General features: G+C 29.5%; 3 protein-coding genes and 1 long non-coding RNA gene across 4 annotated transcripts; all 4 read left to right on the top strand.

Annotated features, from left to right (window-relative positions):
- The first annotated feature begins 397 nt into the window (after positions 1 to 397).
- Positions 398 to 6,272, top strand: LOC145973249 (cytochrome P450 4C1-like). Its single transcript, XM_083102495.1, has 9 exons — positions 398 to 437; positions 1,184 to 1,293; positions 1,534 to 1,624; positions 3,475 to 3,660; positions 4,754 to 4,847; positions 5,383 to 5,485; positions 5,648 to 5,753; positions 5,946 to 6,103; positions 6,183 to 6,272. The coding sequence occupies exons 1-9, from the start codon at positions 398 to 400 to the stop codon at positions 6,270 to 6,272; spliced, it is 978 nt and encodes a 325-aa protein (XP_082958621.1).
- A 220-nt stretch (positions 6,273 to 6,492) lies between these two features.
- LOC145973632 (uncharacterized) lies at positions 6,493 to 8,977 on the top strand. Its single transcript, XR_014439523.1, has 3 exons — positions 6,493 to 6,528; positions 8,060 to 8,190; positions 8,459 to 8,977. It is a non-coding gene; the product is annotated as an uncharacterized LOC145973632 (long non-coding RNA).
- Positions 8,978 to 9,053: 76 nt separating this feature from the next.
- On the top strand, positions 9,054 to 10,112 carry LOC145973248 (uncharacterized). The gene has a single exon (XM_083102494.1). It carries the CDS (start codon positions 9,054 to 9,056, stop codon positions 10,110 to 10,112), a length of 1,059 nt encoding a protein of 352 aa, XP_082958620.1.
- Positions 10,113 to 14,454: 4,342 nt separating this feature from the next.
- LOC145973631 (cytochrome P450 4C1-like) lies at positions 14,455 to 23,477 on the top strand. Its single transcript, XM_083103149.1, has 13 exons — positions 14,455 to 14,574; positions 15,477 to 15,777; positions 17,193 to 17,302; positions 17,561 to 17,651; positions 18,797 to 18,982; positions 19,489 to 19,582; positions 20,122 to 20,224; positions 20,384 to 20,489; positions 20,729 to 20,835; positions 20,915 to 20,983; positions 21,221 to 21,389; positions 21,994 to 22,173; positions 22,248 to 23,477. The coding sequence occupies exons 2-13, from the start codon at positions 15,624 to 15,626 to the stop codon at positions 22,403 to 22,405; spliced, it is 1,527 nt and encodes a 508-aa protein (XP_082959275.1). The 5' UTR covers positions 14,455 to 14,574; positions 15,477 to 15,623; the 3' UTR covers positions 22,406 to 23,477.
- Positions 23,478 to 24,975: the final 1,498 nt, after the last annotated feature.

The raw sequence follows: 24,975 nt of genomic DNA, 5'->3' as shown, positions 1-24,975 counted from the left end.
ACGATAGTCGTGAACAATAATTTAACTGAATTTGAGATCATAAACCCACTTTTTCTGGGAGATATCTAAATTAAAAATGGAATCATTCACTATGCTATAAGAGAGGAATAATTGTAGGATTGGTGGATTCTTATTGTCACATCCCAGTGCCTTTTTATTGTCACATCCCAGATTTCACTAAAAAAACTTTGAGCTGATAATCAGTATTTCCTTGGATAATGGTTATCCTCTGGCTTACATTTTCAATGTAATACGAGAACATCTGAGGTTGCTATTAGCCAAGAATCAAACAAATTTAGAGTTTAATGAGAACCTTTAAAGAACCCTCTTGATATTTCACAATACCTTACATATCAACAATAATATTCGGAACAATTTAAATGAATTCTTAGCGATCATGACACAGGATTATCTTATTTTGACCTACATAAATTTCAGTTAGTTTTGTCATAAAAACATAATGCTAAAAGATTCATGCAGCAATATATAAAGTCTCATGCAATGATTGCGAAGCGTCATATGTCGGTTAGATTAGTAGACAAATAAAAAAACGAATTTCGGGATACCGAAACTATATCCAGAGTAATACTTCGCAATTTTTAGTCATAACCAATCATAGACTCAAATTTGGTCATGATTTTAATTGGGGAGAATCTGAAATTTTGGACAGAGAGTCCTGATTTGACAAAAGATTTGTCTCTGAAATACTGTTTATCAAACGACAAAAAATAGCTTGAATTTGCAGAGTAATATAGAGGACTTGCATCACGCATTTGCAACGATAGATACATAATGGTATAGTTAAACAGTTAATTAACACTACAATTGACAACAATATATTGTAACACGTATATTTACGCTACGTTAATCTAACGTTATCTATCGAAGACAGATATTTTTATAATTTGATGCGTATAACACTTTGTAAGATATATTATTAAAGTTGCACCGAAGAGGGATCAAAAGATCATCCGAAACGTTCGCTTTTCTCAATGTAATTATATTTAATTTGAAATATACGAAGGATAATCACAAGGAAGGAAGTATTGTTTCTTCCTTGCGCTCCAACTATTGCACTGTGTCTCTAATTTGCCAATTTTGATTTAATCTTTAATTATCATTATTTGAACCAATTTTCAATTTTATTTAATTTTTATATCAATACTTATAATATATTTTTCAGTGGAACGATGGAAATTATTGTGTACAGTATCTGACAAATATTATCCTATTTTCAAACTATGGGGATTGATCGAATTTATTGTGTCTATCCGTCATCCAGATGATCTGGAAGTAATAAAAAAGTTTCTGGAAAGATTTAATTCTCTATAGATATTACAATTTAGATTTACAATTTAGATTTACAAGATCTACTATTTAACAAGATTTTTGCTGACAAAAATATTTCTTCAAAGAATAAAAAGATCGATACAGAACTCCATACAGATTAGATTAAAATATGAGATACAATTAATAAATTATTTGTGCATTTGAGATTGAATGCTACTAAATAGATGTTTCCGGTGATTTTAGAAGATACTAAGCAGCACTAAGCACATCGATAAATGTCGTGCATATAATGAATTACATCCCTGGTTCGGCACAGGTCTCCTCATCAGTACAGGTATCATAATAATATTAGTATATAAAAACGTACAAACTTTTTTATTACAGTTTGTTATCGTGTATTAAGGGAATATTCTAGTCTAGCGGAAAAATTGATTTTTTTTCCATCGAGCAAGATACCAACATCGCTCTGGAGTCGCATATCACTGTGTTAAAAAGCAGCATTAGGTGTGAGGTCTGGATAGCTCAGTGGTCTAGAGCAGTTGCCCGGAAAGCGAAAAACTCGGGTTCGATTCCCGATCCAGCCACTTGCGCCTCACATATTTTTCTAGTCTGCGAATATTGTTTTCTAGCAATTATTCGTTAGGCTGAAAAATGTGTGAATGCTCTCTCCACAGGATATGCGTCAATGCCGTTGCCACGGATGGATTCTGTCGCTCGTTGATCAAATGGGCGTAAAGACACGTCCGACCTCCTCCCACATACATCCCTATCTTTCTCTTCCTATTTTGCAAATATTTGGTATGGAAAATATGCCTGTAAGAAGATTTAGTCCGATTCACAAAATTGATAAAGTTATAGCACCTGGTATGGAGCGATCTCGGCACTCGAGCCGCGCGGCGCACAATAGAGCATTTTGTCATTTATATTTCGGTTAAGTTCAGCTAATGAACTGCTTGAACGTTGTTTAGGAGCAGAAACATAAAATAGCAACGAAAATTTTTTGAATTTATTGATTTGGACTTTTGCCTCAAAACATCTTCATTCCGGGACAAAGATGATTGAAGTAGCAACTTTTCTGACAGTTATTACCTTCAATGAAGAATTTATACCAATTTTGAAAGTTATGAACGTAATGAGAGTGACTATTGGTCATAGCAAACGAAGATGTACGCAAATTCTCGGAACAAAGCTCGTATCACCTGCTCAGAACGGCATTCAATTGACTTCGTTAGAGACGAGAGAATAAATCGCAGGGAAGAGAGAACTGCTCGGCAGGACTTCTATGAGCAGGAGGAAGGTCCCCTCTATAGTCCTGCACTAACTGATTGATCGTAAATTATCTCCATGTAAGTACTCTATATTCAGTACAAAAAACTTTAAACATGTTTTTCTCAAAATCATGTTTTTCTTTTTGGCTCTCATGATATTTCAAAAACCAGTTGATCAATTAAGCCGAACTTATGCATATGTACATCTTCAGCATGGTGAAAAAATGATAAAAATCGAAATTTAATTTTCTAAATAACGTCATTTTTTCAATATTTTTTTTTATTTTGGTACTTGCTATAGCCAAACTCATAGTAATTAAGAATCTCTTTGGTTTTTTGTTTCAGATAAGAAGAACAGCCGGAATCATGAGAGCTATGGATCAATTCTTTTTTCATGATCTTATTCAATTTTATATATCGCACTTATTTAACATTATTTTTTAGTGAAAAAATTTTGAAACATACTTCAAGTATGTATAAATATTTGGGAAAAAACCATATCTTCAAAAAATTAATACTTGTCTTTAAACAAATTCGTAAATATAGCATACAAAAAAATTCGAGACTGGAATACTTCAAAATCGCAATTTTAAATCAAACATCATTACGTAACAGACTTTTTAATAAATTTTAGTATATTTTTTATTTACCAATCTATAAAAGATTTAATTACAAAATTATAATTAAATTCAAGTTAATACTTTCAACATTTATCGTAGAAATTTCATGAGAAGATATATTTAAAGGATTATAAAAGAACTTTTTGCGACATAAAAAGAAATAAATTTAGAATAATATTGTTATTTAAGATTGGGCAATAAACATTAAACTAAGAGAGACAATATAACATTTATAAATCTTATTCTATTATTTGTATTTTATTGTATAATTTTGCGTTATCTTGTTTTTGTTTCAGGCGTTAAATGGCAAGCACGGCGAAAGATATTAACACCTGCATTCCATTTTAATATATTGAATCAGTTCGTCGATATCTTGATCAATGAAAGTAATTGCATGACAAAATCTTTAAAGGATGTCGGAGGCACATTTGTAAAGGATTTATTACCATTTATTAGTGAATATACGTTAAATGCGATATGCGGTAATATTCTATAAATAATTCATCTTTTTATCTACATTAAATACGTTATTGAGGCCGTGTTCACTGCACGTGCACGAAAAACCTGACCTATTTGCCAACATTGTACGGTGCGCATGGTGCTTGAGGCTGTACGCTATTTTATGTTTATTTTTTAATTTTTTTAAAAACAGAATCAAAATTATTCACATGTTATCTAATCTATTTATTTTATTTTCAATCATTGTTTCAGTGATATCAATTAGAGAAGTTGTTCTCTTATTAAATAAATTATATTCAAAATAGCGATATTGAAAAATATCATGCATAGTTCTTATAAAATCTGGGTAAATATTTACATTATCTTTACATAGCCAGCCCCAAATGACTTGACTTTGACATATATTATTAAGATCACTGCCCTGAGTAACATCCAAAAGATTTTAGGCGTCGTTCGTTGTTTATTAAAAAATTATAAACAAAAAAGACACGAATTTCACGTAATCTTTAAACATCTTGTGCATTTAATGGAATGTTTTTTTGACATATACGTGGTTATTTAATTATTTATTTTGCGTTTTTAAAAATAAGAAATAGTTATTAATAAATATTAAATTATTCAGAAGTGATATGGAGTGGACCTCGTTTAGTGTGGAAAGTTGCAAACCTATGTGGAAGCGTATAATAATAGACCTCGCTTCGCACTGACTCAGGGGTGATGTGGGGTGGACCTCGCTTCACGTGGAAAGTTGCAAACCTATATGAAATCAAATCTATGTGGAACTGTACAATAGAGATCTATTATTGTATGATTTCACATAGCTTTGCAACTTTCTACGTGAAGCGAGGTTCACCCCACACCATCCTTGAGTCAGTGCGAAACAAAGTCTATTATTGTACGCTTCCACATAGGTTTGTAATTTTCCACACAAAACCAGATTCTCAATTATAATCGATGTATATGCAAAGGTCAAAGAAATTGAGATGTTCTTCAATATGCTTATTCCTTTATAACTTTAGGAAGGAAAACGTTGTTTCTTCTGGCATAGACAATCATATTGTGCATTTTATGTCCACGAATTCTGGAACACTCTCTATAATAATAAATAAATTTTAGAAACTGCCATGGGCGTCTCTTTGCAAAAATTCGGCGAGTTTCAACAACAGTATCGAAATGCAATTTACGAAATAATCGAAATGATAATTTATAGGTAATTCAATATATGAGAGTATAATAAATAACTGTGTGACATGTCTGTGACATGTCTCCCTTAAATTATTATAATGTTATAGCTATACATTTTGAAAAATAGATTGATTATTAAACAGTCATATGAACAACTAGTGTTTATATCAATGTTAAATATCGATTTGTTTAAGTCCGCAATTAGCAATTAACATGTATTGTACATGCTCTATTAAATGTTTTAATTAAATTGCTTTCAATCTTGAAACTATTGAAAAATTTAAAAAATATGAATTGTATGGGAAAAATTTGTAGATTAAAAAATATTAGATTTGATAAAAAAATATTTAGCTAAAACAAAAATACAATGTTTTTAGAAGGTTCTCTCTCTCTGTATAACTTTTTCATCACACATATAGTTTTAAATTTTTTATATATTTTCTATAATCTGTGATTCTTTAGAGTTAAAATTACTCTATTACTTCATGATAGCTTTAAATAATGCTTTTACAAAATAACATTATTATTGAAATTATATAACTTAATGAATTTTGTTTTAGAGCATTAAAGCCTTGGTTTCTTAGTGATTTATTATTCTCATTATCGCCACAAGGAAGAAAACAAACAAAGATCTTGAAGATATTGCATGGATTTACAGAAAAAGTACGTTATAAATCATGTTATCTCCTTAAATCCTTCGAGCATTTTTAAAAATTACAATAAATCTTGTAATATTAATAACATATTACATTATTAATATTTATAATGTAATACAATATGCCATTGCTATTTAATACAAAAATTAAATATCGTACTCGTGTATAGGTCATCGCGGAAAGAAAACTTTATCATGAACGCACAGGTAATCGATTCTTAAAGAATCTTGAAGGTGATACAGAGATGGAGGCAGAAGATATTGAATTATTTGGAAGTATGTAAGAAATCAGAGTTTCTCAACTTAAATTCGACTTTGCAATCTAAAATTATAAATTATACTTACTCTATTTACACTAAATATATGTATAATTACATACGAAATGATGCAATACATGTTCGCTATAAGAATAAATTATTACTATTTGTAAGAAAGTTTAAATTTTAAACTAGAACAATGTTATATAATTAAAGCGCAATGAACGCAAAAATGAGGTAATCGCTAATTGTTTATTTCTAGTTAAAAAAAACCGACTAGCCATGTTAGACCTTTTAATAGCGGCATCTCGAGAAAGTTCTTTAACTGATTTGGACATAAGAGAGGAAGTCGATACTTTCATGTTTGAAGTACGTATATGTAATATTTTTTTTAATATTTTGCACATATTATCTAAGCACATATAACAATATGACGATCTGATTATAGGGTCATGATACTACAGCAGCGGGTATAATGTTTGCTTTATTATTATTAGCTGAACACAAAGATGTCCAGGTATACCTCAATATCTTATGACATAATATTTAAATATTTAATATTTAAATATTTAATATTTAAATATTTAATATTTAAATATAATACACTGTAAACAAGTACTTGATATTTGTACTACTTTGAATAAAAAGCGCAATTTAAATATTATGTCATAAGATATTGAGGTATACCTGGATATCTTTGTGTTCAGCTAATAGTAATGAAGCAAACATTATATATATATATATATATATATAGGGTGGGCCATTTTAATACGTCCACGGGAATATCTCCTCAGGTAAGGGCGATAGCGGAAAATGCCTCAGGCAAAAGTTGTATGGTTTGAAAGGGGCTATAAGGTGGTGTCATTAGTTTGACCTTGGAAAGTCGTTTGAAGGTCACGTAAAGGTCACTTTCAATTTCTTAAACGGGACTCCCTACTTTTTATTGCATATTCTTGTAGTTTATCTCAAGAGCTTTCCAAAACACTATAATAAAGTATTTTTTTATTGAGTACTTTTCGAGTTATGAGGCTTGAAATCATTTCTTAATTTTACATAAATCATAAAATATCTAGCAAGAAATTTTTTTTTCGTTTATCTTATCTTAATACTTTTATGTACAAAATAATGAGAGGAATCGATTGATGTAAAGACATAGTTGTCAAGCGCGGTCAAAGTCACCATAAAAATCTTAAATGGCAACCCACATTTTTTATTATATTCTCTTATAACTGAGGTCGAGAGCTTTCCAAAACACTATAATTAAATATTTTTTCATCAAGTACTTTCCGAGTTATAAGACTTGAAATAATTTCTCAATTTTACATAAACCATAAAATATCTAGTAAAATATTCATTTTTCGATTATCTTACCTTAATACTTTTATACACAAAATAATGAGAGGAATCAATTGGTATAAAGAAAACACATAGTTGTTTTGAAGAAAAAATATGTAATTTGCAATTAACAATTCCATATTTTTTCTTAAAAACAACTATGTGTTTTCTTTATACCAATTGATTCCTCTCATTATTTTATGTATAAAAGTATTAAGGTAAGATAATCGAAAAATGAATATTTTACTAGATATTTTATGGTTTATGTAAAATTGAGAAATTATTTCAAGTCTTATAACTCGGAAAGTACTTGATGAAAAAATATTTAATTATAGTGTTTTGGAAAGCTCTCGACCTCAGTTATAAGAGAATATAATAAAAAATGTGGGTTGCCATTTAAGATTTTTATGGTGACCTTGACCGCGCTTTTCGAGGGCATCCCAAGGTCAAATAAATACCATCAGCTAATAGATTTTGTTAAGCCATTCTTTTCTGTCTAAACTATTTTTTCAAAAAATTAATATTTTCTGAGATATTTAGCCGTTCCGGAACTTTTGCCCTACCCTGTATTATATACAGGGTGTCAAGCGTATATGTACCCAAAAGAAACCATAAGTAGATCTCGTTAAACTGAACTAAAAAGTCTTTTATCATTTTGTAAAAACTACGTAAAATTTCGAGATATTAAGAAAAAATATGTAATTTGCAATTAACAATTACATTTTTTTTTTCGAAACAATTATGTATTTTTATTACATCAATTGATTCCTCTCATTATTTTGTACATAAAAGTATTGAAGTAAGATATACGAAAAATGAATATTTTACTAAATATTTTATGGTTTATGTAAATATTGAGAAAATTCCGAAAGAATTAAAACTTCTCAAGACAAATATGAACAAATATGTTTTGATTTATTATGAATTTATTTATATTTATACATATAAAAAAAATTGAAAAATATATTTTAATTATTATCGATGATATAGGAACGTGTGAGGGTTGAAGTTAATACTATGATGCAAGAGAACGGAGGGAAACTTACGGTTAAGGATTCAAATTATATCACGTGACGATCTCCGAAATTCTAGATTAAAAGCGCCATCGCATATGAAATATTGTAAGTACTCAAATTCCACCGGTCTCCGGCAGTCTAAGTCGAACGCGGCATGTGTGTACATCGCCTATGCATAAATTGTTAGCATTTAAAATCACGTGCGCAATTAATTGAATTTGAGAGAAACTATGTACAAGTGTGAAAGCATTGTGTGGATGTGCGAGTAAGAGTGCAGCTTTGGCTAATTAATAAATTCAAGACATTTAAGTGAATAGTGTTGTATCTAATTTGCGTTTTATGACGCAAATTATCCTGCTATTCCTTTCTCCAGTAGATAAAAACTGGGATCCTGAAGACCATTTCATCATCTATTCCTCTACAAAAATTTGGCGATCCTGCCAGGATCAAAGGGAACTGCATCATCAATTTTCTTTCGACTGCAACGCTATTCAAAGAACAAAGGAAAAATTCCAATCTCGTGACGTCACAACGAAGCAACCATCGTTATTTGCTTCTTCATACGACGAACCGCTCATACTCTTCGAAACGATATGCGCACACACACAATCAACGCTTAAACCAAAACATACCGAACAAATAGACATTTTCGATAGACTCGACCTACCAGAGTTTACACTTATGTAACGCATTGCCGCCCAATATGATATTCAGTACGAGTCGACAATAGAATGTCCCATCTTTCGCTCAATCAATCTGGATCATCGTTCGACCAAACAATTATAGAAAAAAGCTTCAAACAAGAAAATATATCAACCAATATGGAAGAATTCCAGGATATGGATTTAGCAGACTTGCTCTCTGATCAAATGCAAGATTTTGAATCTCTGAAACGCCAGATAAAACAAATTGCATCTCTTATACAAAATAACAAACCAAGCTCAGTTCTTTCATGTAGAGAAGGATACATGAAACACTTGTGGATTAAATGTCAACATCGAAATTCTCAAGCATATCGCATCGCCACTGACGAAGAGAAAAAGGCACTCACATACTTCACTAGGAAAGAATTTGCCACCATGGAAAACCTCATCTTCGAGGCCTTCGACTCTCTTGCTGAACGACACGCGGAGCTACAACCACGGGATGTTCCAGTAGCGACACTTCCCATGGCAGCTACAAGCCTCGGCGAATCTTATGTAAGGTTAGCTCGTATCGAAATACCGAAATTTTCCGGCAAACAAACCGAATGGCAATCTTATCGTGATACTTTTACCGCACTTGTAAAGAATAATCGCACATATGACAATGTAACAAAATTGTGGCATTTACGCACTTCTCTCAATGGAGAAGCCTTTGATCTGATTTCTACTATGGATGTAACTAATGCGAATTTCGAAGTAGCATGGGATTTACTTGTTCGACAATATAATAATACAATTGCATTAACAAATGCTCACTTGAATGCGTTATTCGCTATTGATCCTATAAAAAAGGAATCGCCTGCACTACTTAGAAATTTGCGTAACTCAATTACAAAGCATCTTGGAGCGTTGAAACAATTAGGCCGCAATACGGATGGCTACGACGACATTTTGATTAATCGCGCTGTTGTTTTGTTAGATTTACGCACCAAACGTGATTGGGAACTCTCGCTTACTTCCAATACAGAGTATCCAAAATTCGATGATCTTGATAAATTTCTCTTAGCTCGTATACAAGTACTAGAGTCACTCGAAACATCGTCGTCCGAATCAATACATGTAAACAATCAAATGATTTCGAAGTCGAAAACAAAATTCCAATCATCATCGATCAAATCACATTTAGCTTCTAATACAGAAGATTCCTGTCAATTATGCAAAGAAAATCATAAGTTATTCAAATGTAAAAAATTCAAGCAAATTAGTCCAACAGAACGATTTGACTTAGTGAAAACGCATAAATGGTGCATCAATTGTTTGAAACCAAATCATAAAGTAACAGATTGCAAAAGCGATAAAAGTTGTTATAAAAAGTTGTTATAAATGTCAAAAACGTCATCATACATGGTTACATAGAGATGTAGAAATTAAATCAAAAGACGATAACTCAAACGCGACACAGCAACTATCTTGCGAAAGCGGTATGCAGATCGTAAACAAATCTCCAACTTTGTCACACTTGTCTTGCTCGACAACAATATCACATACAAATATTCAGCTCGGAACAGCTCGCGTTTGGTGTTTAAGTCCGTCGCAAAGAGCAATAAGAGTTTGAGCATTACTCGATCCTGGATCAACGTGATTTCATATCCCACGATCTCGCACGCGCGCTTGGCGTAAAGACGGAACGAATTTCAGAATCACTCTCTGGCGTTGGAGAATCCAACGCTGGGCCTGTCTCATCAGCCGCGCATATTCGCATTTCCGCTAATCATCATGGCCACTCATCTGTTCATACTACTACTATGATATTGCAAAAAATTACTTCATACAAACCTCAATACACGGGTGATTTATCCTCGTGGTCTCACTTGTCGAACCTCGATTTTGCAGATGACTTTTTTAATGATGATCCAATACATGTACTAATTGGTGCTAATCTTTATGGAGCATTTCTTCTCGATGGCGTACGCAAAGGTAAAATTGATGAACCCATTGCACAAAAAACAATCTTCGGTTGGGTTGTATCTGGTAATATGCAATGCCCAACCAAAGGTTTGAATAATGCAATTACTATTAATCATGTAATTACAAACTCAATGTTGAATTCAAATAATATTTTAATATTTAAAAATCAATATGGTTCTCATTTAAAAAATAATTATTTGACTAGAAAGTGATTAAAATTTCTTATAAAATCGCATGGAAATGTCGTAAAAATCCGATTACTCCGTGCGATCCTCGCTGAAATGGCCGACTACTTAATCACGCCGATCACGCGCTTATTAGCCGATCTTCTTTAATTAATATCTTGAAATTTTACGTGGTGTTTGTAAAATGGTATAGGATTTTTTAGTTCAGTTTAACGAGATCTATTTATGGTTTTTCTCTGACACATGATAACTGAGGTACCCTGTATATATACAGGGTATCAGGGCAATCTCTTCCCAAAAAAGCTCTTGTAACTTACCACGAGAGCTTTTCAAAACACTATAATAAAGTATTTTTTCATCGAGTACTTTTCGAATTAGGCTTGAAATAATTTCTTAATTTTTACATAAACCATGAAATATCTAGTAAAATATTCATTTTTCGATTATCTTACCTTAATACTTTTATGTACAAAATAGTGAGAGAAATCAATTGGTGTAAAAAAGACACAATTGTTTCGAAAAAAAAAAATGTAATTGTTAATTGCAAATTAGATATTTTTATGTCGAATATTTAATTGTATATATATGATCAAGATAAGTATTTAATAAGAAATACTTAATAATAAACACTAATTAATAAAATTAATAGATATTTATTAAAGGCGTTTTTTCTTATCCATCTTAAGCACATCTTTTTATTTTTTCAAAATTTATTTATTAAATTTAAAGCGTTCCGCACTTGTAGCAAAACGCGTTTTAATATTATACGTTGCACCGTAATATTACTATAATCTTACATTGTAATATTTCTAAGAGCGGGCATTTCAACGTTTATGCAAGCTTGCAGTGTAATGTTGCAGTAACATTTCGCATCTTCTATGCAATATTACAATGTTTCAATGTTAGGTCTTTGTAACGTTTTTGGAATCTTTCGATGTTGTATGGGATTATACATTTTTAATGATAATTTTATTTTATTTTACACAACTGTCAAAACTGATAACTGATTTGACAACTGCAAATAACATAAGCGAAGCAATTCGCAGTGCACATATCAGCACCGTAAAAAAGAAGCAACGATATACTTCGAGATTTTCGACATAATATGCCTTTTTTAGAAAGGATTAAAAAAATAGTTGTAATTATCATAAATATAGTTATTTTCAGCGTCAACTATAAAGTTAAAGTTTTTATTACTAGGCACAAGATTATTATTATCAACATTATAATAGTAATAATTAAAAATAGAAAATCTCAATTATAATTAATTTTACTATGCAATTATATTATTTTTTTAAATTATGCAATTAACTCCTTGCTCAGTATATATTTAGCAAAGATCTTTATCGACTCCAGAGCAATGTTGAAATTTCGATCGATGGATTCCAATTGCCATTACATCAGCTGAAGAATACTGATGGAGATACAAAAGAATTAAAATTCGATATTATTGGTCAAATTCGCAGAAGATATAACTATAGGCAAAATACCTATGAAAAGGGTGGGAGTATGACAGGGAGATACAATATCTTCGAAACTATTTACCTAGCACTGGAGGATATTTTCAAGAAACACCCTTGAGATAAAAAGGGTATAAACATCGATGGCCGATATTTAAACCATCTCTACTTTACGGACAACATTTTACTCATTAATATCGATCTAAAACAACTGGAAAAAATGTTGATCGACCTAAATGCTGTATCTGCAGGAGGTCTCAAAATAAATGTCGGGAAAATCAAGGTTATGACCCTAGAACAAACAATTATTAAAATAAAGAATAAAATAATAGACAAAGTTGAAGATTACATATATCTAGATCACATATACTAGATCACATATTGTGTAGATCAATAAGACTATACAAGGAAAATCAAATGAAATGGCCGAAATAGTGAAACGAATCCAAATGACGTGGGTTGCAATGGGAAAGTTGGGATTCATTCTGATAGATCGCAGTATTCTAATAAATTTGAAAAGAAAATTCTTGCATGTGTCCTTTCGGTTATAAGATACGAAAAGGCATTGATTGTAAAATCAGCTAATAAACTCAGAGTAGTGCAGCGAAGTATCGAACGAATTATGCTCGGAATCAGCCAGAGCGACCGAGTTAGGAATAAGGAAATCAGAGAAAGGATAAAGGTGGAAGACATCATAGCAAGGATTATGAAGCTGAAAATGGAATTGGGTGGAACACATTGCAAGGCAAGGGGACAAAAGGTGGACCAAGTATATCGTGCAATGGAGACCAAGGCAACATAGATGGAGTGCTGGCAAACCACAGAGGAGATGGATAGACGACATCAAGAAAAGAGTGGGCAAAAGATGGATTCAGGAGGCACAAAACAGATCAGAGTGGAGGAAAAAAGGGAAGCTTATATCCAGGAGTGGATGAATAAAGACTCTTAAAGAAATAAATAACTCTTAAAGAAGAAGAAAAAGAAGAGATTAAAGAAATTATATTTTCAAAGACTATTGTTCTCGTTCCTTACATTGCATCGAATTCTCATGTACTCTACCAAGTAGTAGTTTACAGTTTGATAAAGAAAGAGAAAGAAATGAGATATCTTACAAGGAAAGTGAAACAAATATCTCTAATGAACTTTGATGAACTTTGGATATGTTATCTAAATCAAGCTTGCATCCGATTTACACTTTTTAGCCTACTATCATCCCCACTTCTTTTGTTTCATAGCATCTGGACTCTTCGCGGAGACGTAAGACACTCGAGTTCAGGAATTAATTGCAAATCATATGGAGCTTGACATGTCTTTCCCTACACTTTTAATTCATTCAAAAGTTATCATTATTATAAGTTATAAATTATAAAATTAAAAGTAACACTAAAATGGAATATATAGTAATTGTGTGTATGTGTATACGTATGTATGTATATATAACATTCATGATCTAGATTAAAATAATAGATATATATATTTTTATTTATTTTCTTTCTCCCTTGAAAAAAATCGATACTACACTAAAACTCATCAAAATCGGAAGTAAATCACATTTGTATTGTATTTTCTATACATATATAAGTATAATCTCTCTCGAAATAGGCCACCTGATCTGAGAGTAATAAGTGCGTTTATCACAATTAAAATAATTCAAGAGTAGCAACGATCATCGTTTGTGACTTTTCTAAAAATAATACGAAAAGTTACTAAATCGTTCAATGTGCGTCTTTTTTATTTATTGAACTATCGAATTGATAAAAGTTTGACCATATACATTTTTTTTCACGAAAATTGATAAAAGAAGCAAAATTTTTCCTTATTTATCGTTAATATCGATATTGATATCTTGATTGAAAAAAAAATTCATTTTAATCAAAAACTGGATACTTCAAATCTCGTGTATATATGCGTCATTAATCAAAGTGAAATTATTCTCAACCGTCTGTATCTCAAGACATAAAATTCTGATTTATTAATACGCTCTTGAGCTGGTGAGCGGTTAGCCTTGTGTCCTGTTTTTATGCATTATGCGCAGAAAATCTATAGTTTACGTTACGTATATTATAGATTTTTGCGCGTGAAACGCAAAGCAGCCTAGATCTCAGATTTACATTATCAGTTCGCGAAGATTTGTTTTACTGACATGTGTATTTGCTTGGAGAGATTTACAATTGCATTTTAAACATTTTAAACATTCGGGTGTTTCATTAATCGTATTAGGAAATCTATCAGGTAATATATAAAATAAAATTTTATAATAATATTGCAAAATATCTCAACAATGGTTAACAATACTATAGTTATTTTAAGGGCATGATTTTAACATAAATTTTTTCAAATATCACAAGTTGTTAGTTTTACATGATCTTCTATTATAATTTTATTAAATATATATTATAATATTTTTGCAGAAATATATATTTGACAATTAGGTACACAATAAAACAAAAGAAGAAATCCTTTAAAGAAATCACGATAATTATAAAACTTTTATTATATGGAAATACAATCTAATAGAATGATAATTTTGATAAAAATCAAACAAAAATTAATAAAATAATTCTTTGTTTATGACACAATTTGCGAATGCTTAATTAAATAGCTTTGGTTTATTATAAATAAACTCTGTACGTTTACAAAACAATAAAAGTATATTTATAGATCTAAGATACTTTCGAACAAAGATTTGCACAGAAGTGAATTTTAAGTGGACATTGTGATGTAATTGCTTAAGAATTTTATACATTTATACAGTTATAGACTAAATTTAAAATTATAACTAAAATGTTAATGCTAAAAACAATTTATATGTTAAATGTTTGCGACAAGAATTGATATAAGAATTGATAAGGAATAATAAATGCCCTAATTAATGATTTTGCAATAAATTCTCACGAAATGTTATCTTTTACAATAGAAAGCAATTGCAAGTAATGGTCGAAAAATTAAAAATATTTTTATTGGATTCATACATTTTTTATTACATAAATAATATTTGTTTTCCTTTACAATGAATAAATTTATTATATTTTTTCATGAATCTTTAAAGTTAATCATAAATAAAAGTTAACTATTAAAAAATATGCGATTAACGCATTTCAGTGATCATTTTATCATTCTCTCTTTCTATTTAGGATTAACATTTAAAATTGGACAAGATAATTATCAATTTTGTCGGAGAATTAATACCATTTTTTGTGACACGTGTGATTCAAGAATCAAAGAAACAATAAACAGAAGTAGCTTAATTTGACAGTTAAGAATATCAACATTAAGGAACGATGTTTATAAATATATTGTTATTATTCATATTTATTTTATCGATATATTATTATTACGTACATTATGGAAGAAAAGGACGACTTCTTCATCTTTTACCGGGACCCCCGAGCGTTCCGATTTTCGGCAATATATTCCTAGCCCGAGTTTCAGCAGGCAAGTACAAAATTTCTACTCTATTTACGTTAATTGACAAATGACTTATCATTTATGCATACATAAAAGCAAAAATATTAATATTCATAAATCCTTTGCTCAGAAACGTATACCTATGAAGATTATTTGTCTATTTTCGAGATAAAGATGCGCTAATATTGAAAATAACAATAAAATTAGTTGCTAAAATTTTTGAATCCATAATTAAAAATTAAATTGAAATTAGCAAATTAGAGACACGGCGTGGTAATTGCAGCTCAAGAAGGAGACAACGCTTCCTTCTTTCTTCATTACTCGTATATTTCAAATTAAATATAATTAAATAATATAATGATAAATTCTTAAACGTCGCCAGTAGATAAAATAAATGAAAGTAATTTAAATCGACCACACTGGCAATTTATTGGTTGAAAATGTATCACAACGTTTCGACCATGGGTTTTGGTCCTTATCAAGTGAAAGTATCTTAGGTAACTAATACATGGTGAGAAATAAAGACATCACTGTGATTTCTTTATTTCTCACCATGTATTAGTTACCTAAGATACTTTCACTTGATAAGGACCAAAACCCATGGTCGAAACGTTGTGATACATTTTCAACCAATAAATTGCCAGTGTGGTCGATTTAAATTACTTTCATTTCAATAATATAATTACATTAACAAAAATGAACGTTTCGGATGATCTTTTGATCCCTATTCAACGCGATATTAACAATATGCATAAAAAAAGTGTTATATAAGTGTGTGACGCATCAAATTATACAAATATCTGTCCTTGACACGTAGAATAGTAGAACGCATAGATGTTAAATTTTATCTCGCAGATATCTGGCAAGCACGTTAAATTATATCAGGAAATATCTATTTCAAATAATTCTTCAAATTATTCTATTGTAATGTGCCATTGTGTTAAATCTCAATAAATTTAACAAGTAAAAATATGTATACAAAGAAATATTACGTAATATATGTAATATACAAAATAAATGGTAAATGTTTACTTTAGGTTACACAGCTCGAAAAATTTTTATTTTCACATATGTTGTAAAGGATACATTCCTAAGTAATACACCGTTTGAATTTTGCGGCGGTCTCTCTCGTTCTTGAGATATGAGATTTTGAAATCTTGAAAACATTTTGTAACGCATATTATTAAAGTTGCACTGAAGCGAGATCAAAAATTATCCGAAACGTTCTACTTTTGTTAATGTAATTATATTTAATTTGAAATATACGAATAAATTCGAAGGAAGGAAGTTTCTTTCTTTCGCTCCAACTACTGCGCTGTGTCTCTAATTTCCCAATTTTGATTTAATTTTTAATTATTATTATTCCGACTAATTTTCAATTTTATTTGATTTGATTTAATTTTATTTAAATTTTGTATCGGTATTTATAATATATTTTTCAGTGGAACAATGGAAATTATTGTGTACATTATGTGATAAGTATTACCCTATTTTAAAAGTATGGGGATTATTCGAATTTACTGTGTCTATCCGTCATCCAGATGATCTGGAGGTAATAAAGAAATTTAATATAAAATAAATAATAAAATTTCTGAAAAGATTTATTTCTCTACAAACATTACAATTTACCTAGATTTAGGAATTTTGTATTTTACAAGAAGATTTTGCTGATAAAAATATTTCTTAAAAAAATAAAAAGAAACGATATAGAACTCCATACATATTAGATTAAAATATGAATTGATGAGATAAATTATTTGTGCATCTGAGATTGAATGCTACAATAAATAGATGTTTCCGGTGATTTTAGAAGATACTAAGCAGCACTAAGCACATCAAAAAAAGTCGTGTATATAGTATATTGCATCCCTGGTTCGGCACAGGTCTCCTCACCAGTACAGGTAACATAATAATGTTAGCATATAAAAATGTACAAACTTTTTTATTACAGTTTGTTATCGTGTATTAAGGGAGTATTCTAGTCTAGCAGAAAAATCGATTTTTTTCCTATTTTGCAAATATTTGATATGGAAAATATGCCTGTAAGAAGATTTAGTCCGATTCACAAAATTGATAAAGTTATAGCACCTGGTATGGGAGCGATCTCGGCAAAATTGCAAATTAGCAATTACATATTTTTTCTTCAAAACGATTATGTGTTTTCTTTATACCAATTGATTCCTCTTATTATTTTGTGCATAAAAGTATTAAGGTAAGATAGTCGAAAAATGAATATTTTACTAGATATTTTATGGTTTATGTAAAATTGAAAAATTATTTCAAGCCTCATAACTTGGAAAGTACTTAATGAAACCTAACTTAATTATAATGTTTTGGAAAGCTCTCGAGAGCTACAAGAATATAGAATAAATAGTAGGCAGTTGTGTTTAAAAAATTGAAGATGACCTTCACGTGACTTTCAAACGACTTTTCAAGGTCAAACCAATGACACCATCTTATGGCCCCCTTCAAGCCATACAACTTTTGTCTGAAACATTTCTTTCTAAAGTGCATAGTTTATGAAATATTCGACTGTTCCAGGATTTTTGGGACACCCTGTATAATATATAACTATCGTTTTATAAATTAATAAATTAATATTTAAAAGAAACCTGCAAATGAGAAAATATCGAGAAATAATTTTGCCCGATACATATATATTCTTAATTAAGTAAAAGTAATAGAGATGATTTCTCTATGAGATATTTCAGTTAAAAATTTTCAATTTTAAATCAAACATCATTACTTAACAGATATTTTAATAAATTTTAGTACATTTTTTATTTATCAACCTATAAAGATTTGATTACAAAATAATAATTAAATTCAAGTTAATACTTTCAACACTTATGTAGAAATTTCATGAGAAGATATATTTAAAGGATTATAAAAGAATTTTGCGATATAAAAAGAAATAAATGTAGAATAATATTGTTATTTAATATTGAGCAGTAAACATTAAACTAAAGAGGCACTATAATATTTATAAGTCTTATATTCTATTATTTGTATTTTATCGCATAATTTTATCTTGTTCTTGTTTCAGGCGTTAAATGGCAAACACGGCGAAAGATATTAACTCCTGCATTCCATTTTAATATATTAAATCAGTTTGTTGATATCTTGATCAAGGAAAGTGATTGCATGACAAAATCTTTGAAGGATGTCGGAGGGACAGTTGTAAAGGATTTATTACCATTTATTAGTGAATATACGCTAAATGCCATATGCGGTAATATTCTGTGAATAATTCATCTTTTTATCTACATTAGATACGTTATTGATGCCGTGTTTACTGCGCGTGCACGAAAAACCCGACCTATTTGCCAATATTGTAAGGTGTGCATGGTGCTTGAGGCTGTACGCTATTTTATGTTTATTTTTTAATTCTTTTAAAAACGTAGGAATCAAAATTATTCACATATTATCTAATCTATTTATTTTATTTTCAATCATTGTTTCAGTAATATCAATTAGAAATTGTTCTCTTATTAAATAAATTGTATTCAAAATAGCGATATTGAAAAATATCATGCATAGTTGTAGTTCTTACAAACGCAGGCTGTGTGCGTATCACTCCTGATTCATGAGTAAATTAAATAATTGTTCTCGTTTAAAAAGTAGTATTAAAACGCACTTTTACCAGAGGAAAAAGTTGTTTCTTCTGGCATAAACAATCATATTGTACATTTTATGTCCACGAATTCTGAAACACTCTGTGTAATAAATATATTTTAGAAACTGCCATGGGCGTCTCTCTGCAAAAACTCGGCGAGTTCCAACAACAGTATCGGGATGCAATTCATGAAATAATCGAATTGATACTTTATAGGTAATTCGATATATGAGAGTATAACAAATAATTATAAATGTGTGACATATCTATGATCCTTTAAATTATTATAATGATATAGCTATACATTTTGAAAAATAGATTGATTATTAACCAGTCATGTGAAGGTGAACAACTAATGTTTATATCAATATTAAGTATCGATTCGTTTAAGTCCGCAATTAGCAATTAACATGTATTGTACATGCTCCATTAAATGTTTTATTTAAAATTGCTCTCAATCTTGAAACTATTGAAAAATTAAGAAAAATGAATTGTGTGGGCAATAAAATTTGTAGAGTAAAAAATATTTAGCTTTGATAAAAAAATATTTAGCTAAAACAAAAATACAATGTTTTTAGAAGGTTCTACATAATATTTTCGTCACACATATAGTTTAAAATTTTTCATATATTGTCTATAATCTATGATTATTTAGAATTAAGGTTTCTCTATTACTTCATGATGACTTTAAATAAGGCTTTTACAAAATAACATTATTATTGAAATTATATAACTATAAATGAATTTCGCTTTAGAGCAATAAGGCCTTGGTTGCTTAATGATTTATTATTCTCACTATCGTCACAAGGAAGTAGACAAAAAGAGGTCTTGAAGATATTGCATGGATTTACAGAAAAAGTACGTCATAAGTCATGTTATCTCAAGTCCTTCAAGCACTTTTAAAAATTACAATAAATCTTGTAATATTAATAGCATATTACATTATTAATACTTGTAATATAATACAATATGCCATTGCTATTTAATACAAAAATTAAATATCGTACTCGTGTATAGGTCATCGCGGAAAGAAAACTTTATCATGAACGCACAGGTAATCGATACTTAAAGAATCTTGAAGATGATAAAGAGACGGAGGCAGAAGAGGTCGAAGTATTTGGAAGTATGTAAGAAATCAGAGCTTCTAACTTAAATTCGACTTCGCAATCTCTCTAAAATTATAAATTATACTTGCTCTATTTACACTAAATATATGTATAATTACACGAAATGATGCAATACATGTTCGCTATAAGAATAAATTATTACTATTTGTAAGAAAGTTTAAATTTTTAAACTAGAACAATGTTATATAATTAAAGCGCTATACGCAAAAATGAGATAATCGCTAATGACTTCTAGTTAAAAAAAAACGGCTAGCCATGTTGGACCTTTTAATATCCGCATCTCGAGAAAGTTCTTTAACTGATTTGGACATAAGGGAGGAAGTCGATACTTTCATGTTTGAAGTACGTTTATGTAATATTTTGTTTTAATTTTTGTACATATTATCTAAGTACATATAACAATATGACAATCTGATTACAGGGTCATGATACTACAGCAGTGGGTATAATGTTTGCTTTATTATTATTAGCTGAACACAAAGATGTTCAGGTATACCTCAATATCTTATGATATACTATTTAAATTGCGATTTTTATTTAAAGTAGTACAAATATCAGGTTTTTTTTACAGTATATTTTTCTATACATATATAAATTCCGAAAAAAATTAAAATATCTCAAAACAAATATGAACAATATATTTTGATTTATTATGAATTTATTTATATTTATACACATAAAAACCTGAATTGAAAAATATTTTTTTAAATTATTATCGATGACATAGGAACGTGTGAGGGTTGAAGTTAATACCGTGATGCAAGAGAACGGAGGGAAACTTACCATGAAATCATTGCAAAATTTATCATATTTAGACAGATGTTTAAGAGAAGCGCTACGTTTGTATCCCAGTGTGTTTTTAATATTTCGAGATACTGCGGAAGATGTAAAACTACGTAATTAATCACTTTATTATTTTTAAATATCACATAACACGAAGCATATATTATCGAACGTAAAAGAACCCCGCACATTTTATATGAAGAAAGTGGCTTCGGTCAAATTGGGTGAAATTGAAATATGTTTCAGTTTAGGTGGTGTTGATCAAAAGTTTCCTGAGGCAAAAAGTTCAAAAATCAAAAGTATAAGAGATACGATGATTTGAAGTGGGTGGTATTGAAGTTTAAAAAACATCTGTTTTTGAATACATAGATTAAATTAATATATAAATGTTTGAAAAAAATATTTATATATAATGTGTATCACTTCTACAATATTTTTTAAACTTCAATACTACTTACTTCAAATCAACGTATCTTTTACATTTTTGATTTTTGGACTTTTTGCCCCAGGAAACTTTTGATCAGCACCACCTAAACTACAACATATTTCAATTTGACCGAAGCCACTTTTTTCATATAAAATATGCGGGATCCTTTAATACATATAAAAATTTAATACATATATTATATTATATTTTACAAATACAATATTATGTACATTTTATTTTTCTCAAAAAAAACATATTTTTGTAAATTTTCAAATTTTGTAAAACTTCAGATTCATATGTCATACCTGCTGGAACGACCTTACATCTTAATATTTACGGAGCTCACAGAGATCCTAATTTTTGGCCAAATCCAGAAGTATTTGATCCAGATAGATTCTTACCAGAAAAGATGCAGAATCGTCATCCTTATTCCTACTTACCATTCAGCGCAGGACCAAGAAATTGCATAGGTGAATTGGTCGTGATTTTCGTTTCTCTTCAGGCTGATAGTTTTTGACAGACTTCGAATTTTATGTATTATTAGGTCAACGATTCGGCATGTTGGAATTGAAGGCTATGATAGCTCCTTTGGTGCACAATTTTTATTTGGAGCCCGTTGAATATTTGAAGAATATTCAGTTGAGGACCGATATAATACTTCGTCCTTCTCATCCGGTTCATGTGAGATTCATCCCCATCTAATGCAAATAGCCGTTTAAAACTAATGCAAATACTATATCAATGTAAGATGTGCAAATTACGAGAAAATCGTTATATATGTTATATATGCAATTATAAACAAAATACACATTGTATATGAACATTATATTTAATTGTAAAAATATGTAGATGGATATTGTTTGCTAAAAAAAATATAGATATTTTTCAATACTTTTAACATTTAAAAATCAATATAGTTCTCATTTAAAAAATAATTATTTGACTAGAAGGTGATTAAAATTTCTTATAAATTGCGTGGAAATGTAAAGATACGATCCGATTATTCCGCGCCATCCTTGCTAAAATGGCCGACTGCTTAATCACGCCAATCGGGAGCTTATTAGACGATTTTCTTTAATTAATATCTCTAAATTTTACATGGTTGTTTGCAAAATGGTATTTAGAACTTTTTAGTTTAGTTTAGCGATATCTATTTATGGTTTTTCTCTGACACACGATAACTGGGACACTCTGCATATATATACAGAGTTATGATATTTAATATGTATTATCGTAATTATTGATTTCATATTTAGTTATGATATTTTATTTTTTAGTATTTTTTTAGGGAAATTATTTTTTGAAGTTTTATTTTTTTTTTAAAAATGATTTTTTAAGGGAAAATTATTAATTATAATAAATTATTTTTAAGGATTTCTTTATTAAACATTTTGTTGCATACAAGGTAGAACATTTTTTATGTACTTTGCGTATTTTTTTACCTTTATAAGGTTTGTTTTTAGAGGGATTATAATAACTGAAGAAAATAATATATTTATTCAAAAAATCAATATTTTTATTCATATAACACGAATGATTTGTTAAATATTAATTACGAATTGGCAAAAAGTGTTTGCATGTTATAAAACTTGAATATGATAGGACAAGGAAATTAAGTTTTTTCGATTAAGATGTACCTATAACAAAGACATACTTGTTGTTGATACATAATATAATTTATTTTAGTATGTAATGCAGATATAATGAGCGCAAAAGATAAAAATGATATATGTAATTATGTAAAATGTAACAATATATGATTCTATTTTTATCATGAAGACCATGTTTTAATATACGCCTAATCATTCTTTTTATTCATCATTAATATTATCGATCTTTCGGTGATCGATATTTTCGGTGATGAATATTTTTGATGTATTAACGTTCCATGAGCAGACTTTTTTTCAGACGAACGCTTCATGTCTCTTTTAAAATGATAAATAAATAGAATAGAGAAAGAAGAAGAGTACATGTATGTTCGACATATTAAAAGCCACTGAAGTACTACATTTGCTCATGCATTGGCTAAAGCAGAAAATCATTAATATAGTGATCTTTAATATCATGATTTTTTGTACAAAGTTTTTTATATAATAATAATATAATCTTTTTAAAAAAATATAAAAGAAAGGAGTCAAGTACATGCACCAGTTGAAAAACTGCGTATTAATGATGAATTTGCATTATCCGCACTACATTACACTAGTGTATATTAAAGGCTGTTGCAATGAAGTATCTAAATTTAATGACATAATATATAAATACTTTGATAATGAAATAATAATGTATATTCTGCTAAACAAAAATGAAAAATATATCATGCAAATTTTAATCATTTAAAATGTTCATATTATTCGACTCATGCATAAATACATAAAGCGTCTTATTGTTGTTGCTCATGAACGAAATACTAACACTTTCTTAATTTGATAATATCCCATACAGCAGTGCAGCAATATTACCTTAATGTTGCTGCAATGTTGCTGCAATTTCTGTGTTGTGTGGGATATTATAATCATGGAAGTATACCTTAAACGGACAACTCAACCGAACGAATTGCTTTTCTTTTATCATTACGCGCAAAAAAAAATTTTTATATTTATTCCAATTACAAATAATAAGTGATTCAAAATATGATATTCAAAATCAGATTTTCAAAATTTTGTCTTACTTGCAGAATCTTGCGGTCTTTCATTTTAAGATCGCGAGGAAATTCCTGACTACAAATGTATTGATTGATAACGAATAAAAAAGAAGAATTGATCGATCAATTATTGTTGGATCATCGAGATTGTCGTTCGTACCTTGATGTAAAAATAGAGAATAAAACAGGAAGGTATATTGCACTGCACGGTGAATTCAACATTGACGAACGAGATTCTTTGACAAAAGCACAGTTTTTGTTTGTTGATTTCAATAGTGTTGATTTCACAACTTTTGTATAGTAGGGGAGACCGGGGACAAAAATAACATTTTTTGTATTATAGGTCACTAATTAATTATCGTTAGAAATATAAAAAAAAGATTATATGTTAAAATACTCCATTTATTGCTCTATTATTATACCTATGTTTCAATCTCAAATGATAGATATTTAAAGAGCCATTATAGTTTTTCGCAAGTACGTTGATTGTTATTTTTATTTTGGGGGCCGGGGACGAAAGTAACATAGTCTGGGGATAAAAGTACCAGTTCTTATTTTCGGAAAAATAAAATAAATATGACTTTTTTCAATTTAAGGCAACTTTTATTATAATCTTTTATTAAGCAAG

Source organism: Camponotus vicinus, unplaced genomic scaffold (assembly GCF_025532165.1).
Source record: "Camponotus vicinus isolate PSW18456_S1 unplaced genomic scaffold, iyCamVici1.0 SCAF_6, whole genome shotgun sequence".
NCBI lineage: Eukaryota > Metazoa > Arthropoda > Insecta > Hymenoptera > Formicidae > Camponotus > Camponotus vicinus.
The sequence above is the reverse complement of the archived record's forward strand: the minus strand, read 5'-3'. Positions and strand labels throughout refer to the sequence as shown.

Coding starts and splice junctions, on each gene's coding strand:
- LOC145973631 (XM_083103149.1), top strand. CDS start 15,624: ATGTTTATAAATATATTGTTATTATTCATATTTATTTTATCGATATAT. Junction 17,652..18,796: donor AGGTCTCCTCACCAGTACAG/GTAACATAATAA, acceptor TTCTTGTTTCAG/GCGTTAAATGGCAAACACGG. Junction 20,984..21,220: donor CTGAACACAAAGATGTTCAG/GTATACCTCAAT, acceptor TCGATGACATAG/GAACGTGTGAGGGTTGAAGT.
- LOC145973248 (XM_083102494.1), top strand. CDS start 9,054: ATGAAACACTTGTGGATTAAATGTCAACATCGAAATTCTCAAGCATAT.
- LOC145973249 (XM_083102495.1), top strand. CDS start 398: ATGACACAGGATTATCTTATTTTGACCTACATAAATTTCA. Junction 5,486..5,647: donor TGCATGGATTTACAGAAAAA/GTACGTTATAAA, acceptor ACTCGTGTATAG/GTCATCGCGGAAAGAAAACT. Junction 5,754..5,945: donor AGATATTGAATTATTTGGAA/GTATGTAAGAAA, acceptor ATGTTATATAAT/TAAAGCGCAATGAACGCAAA.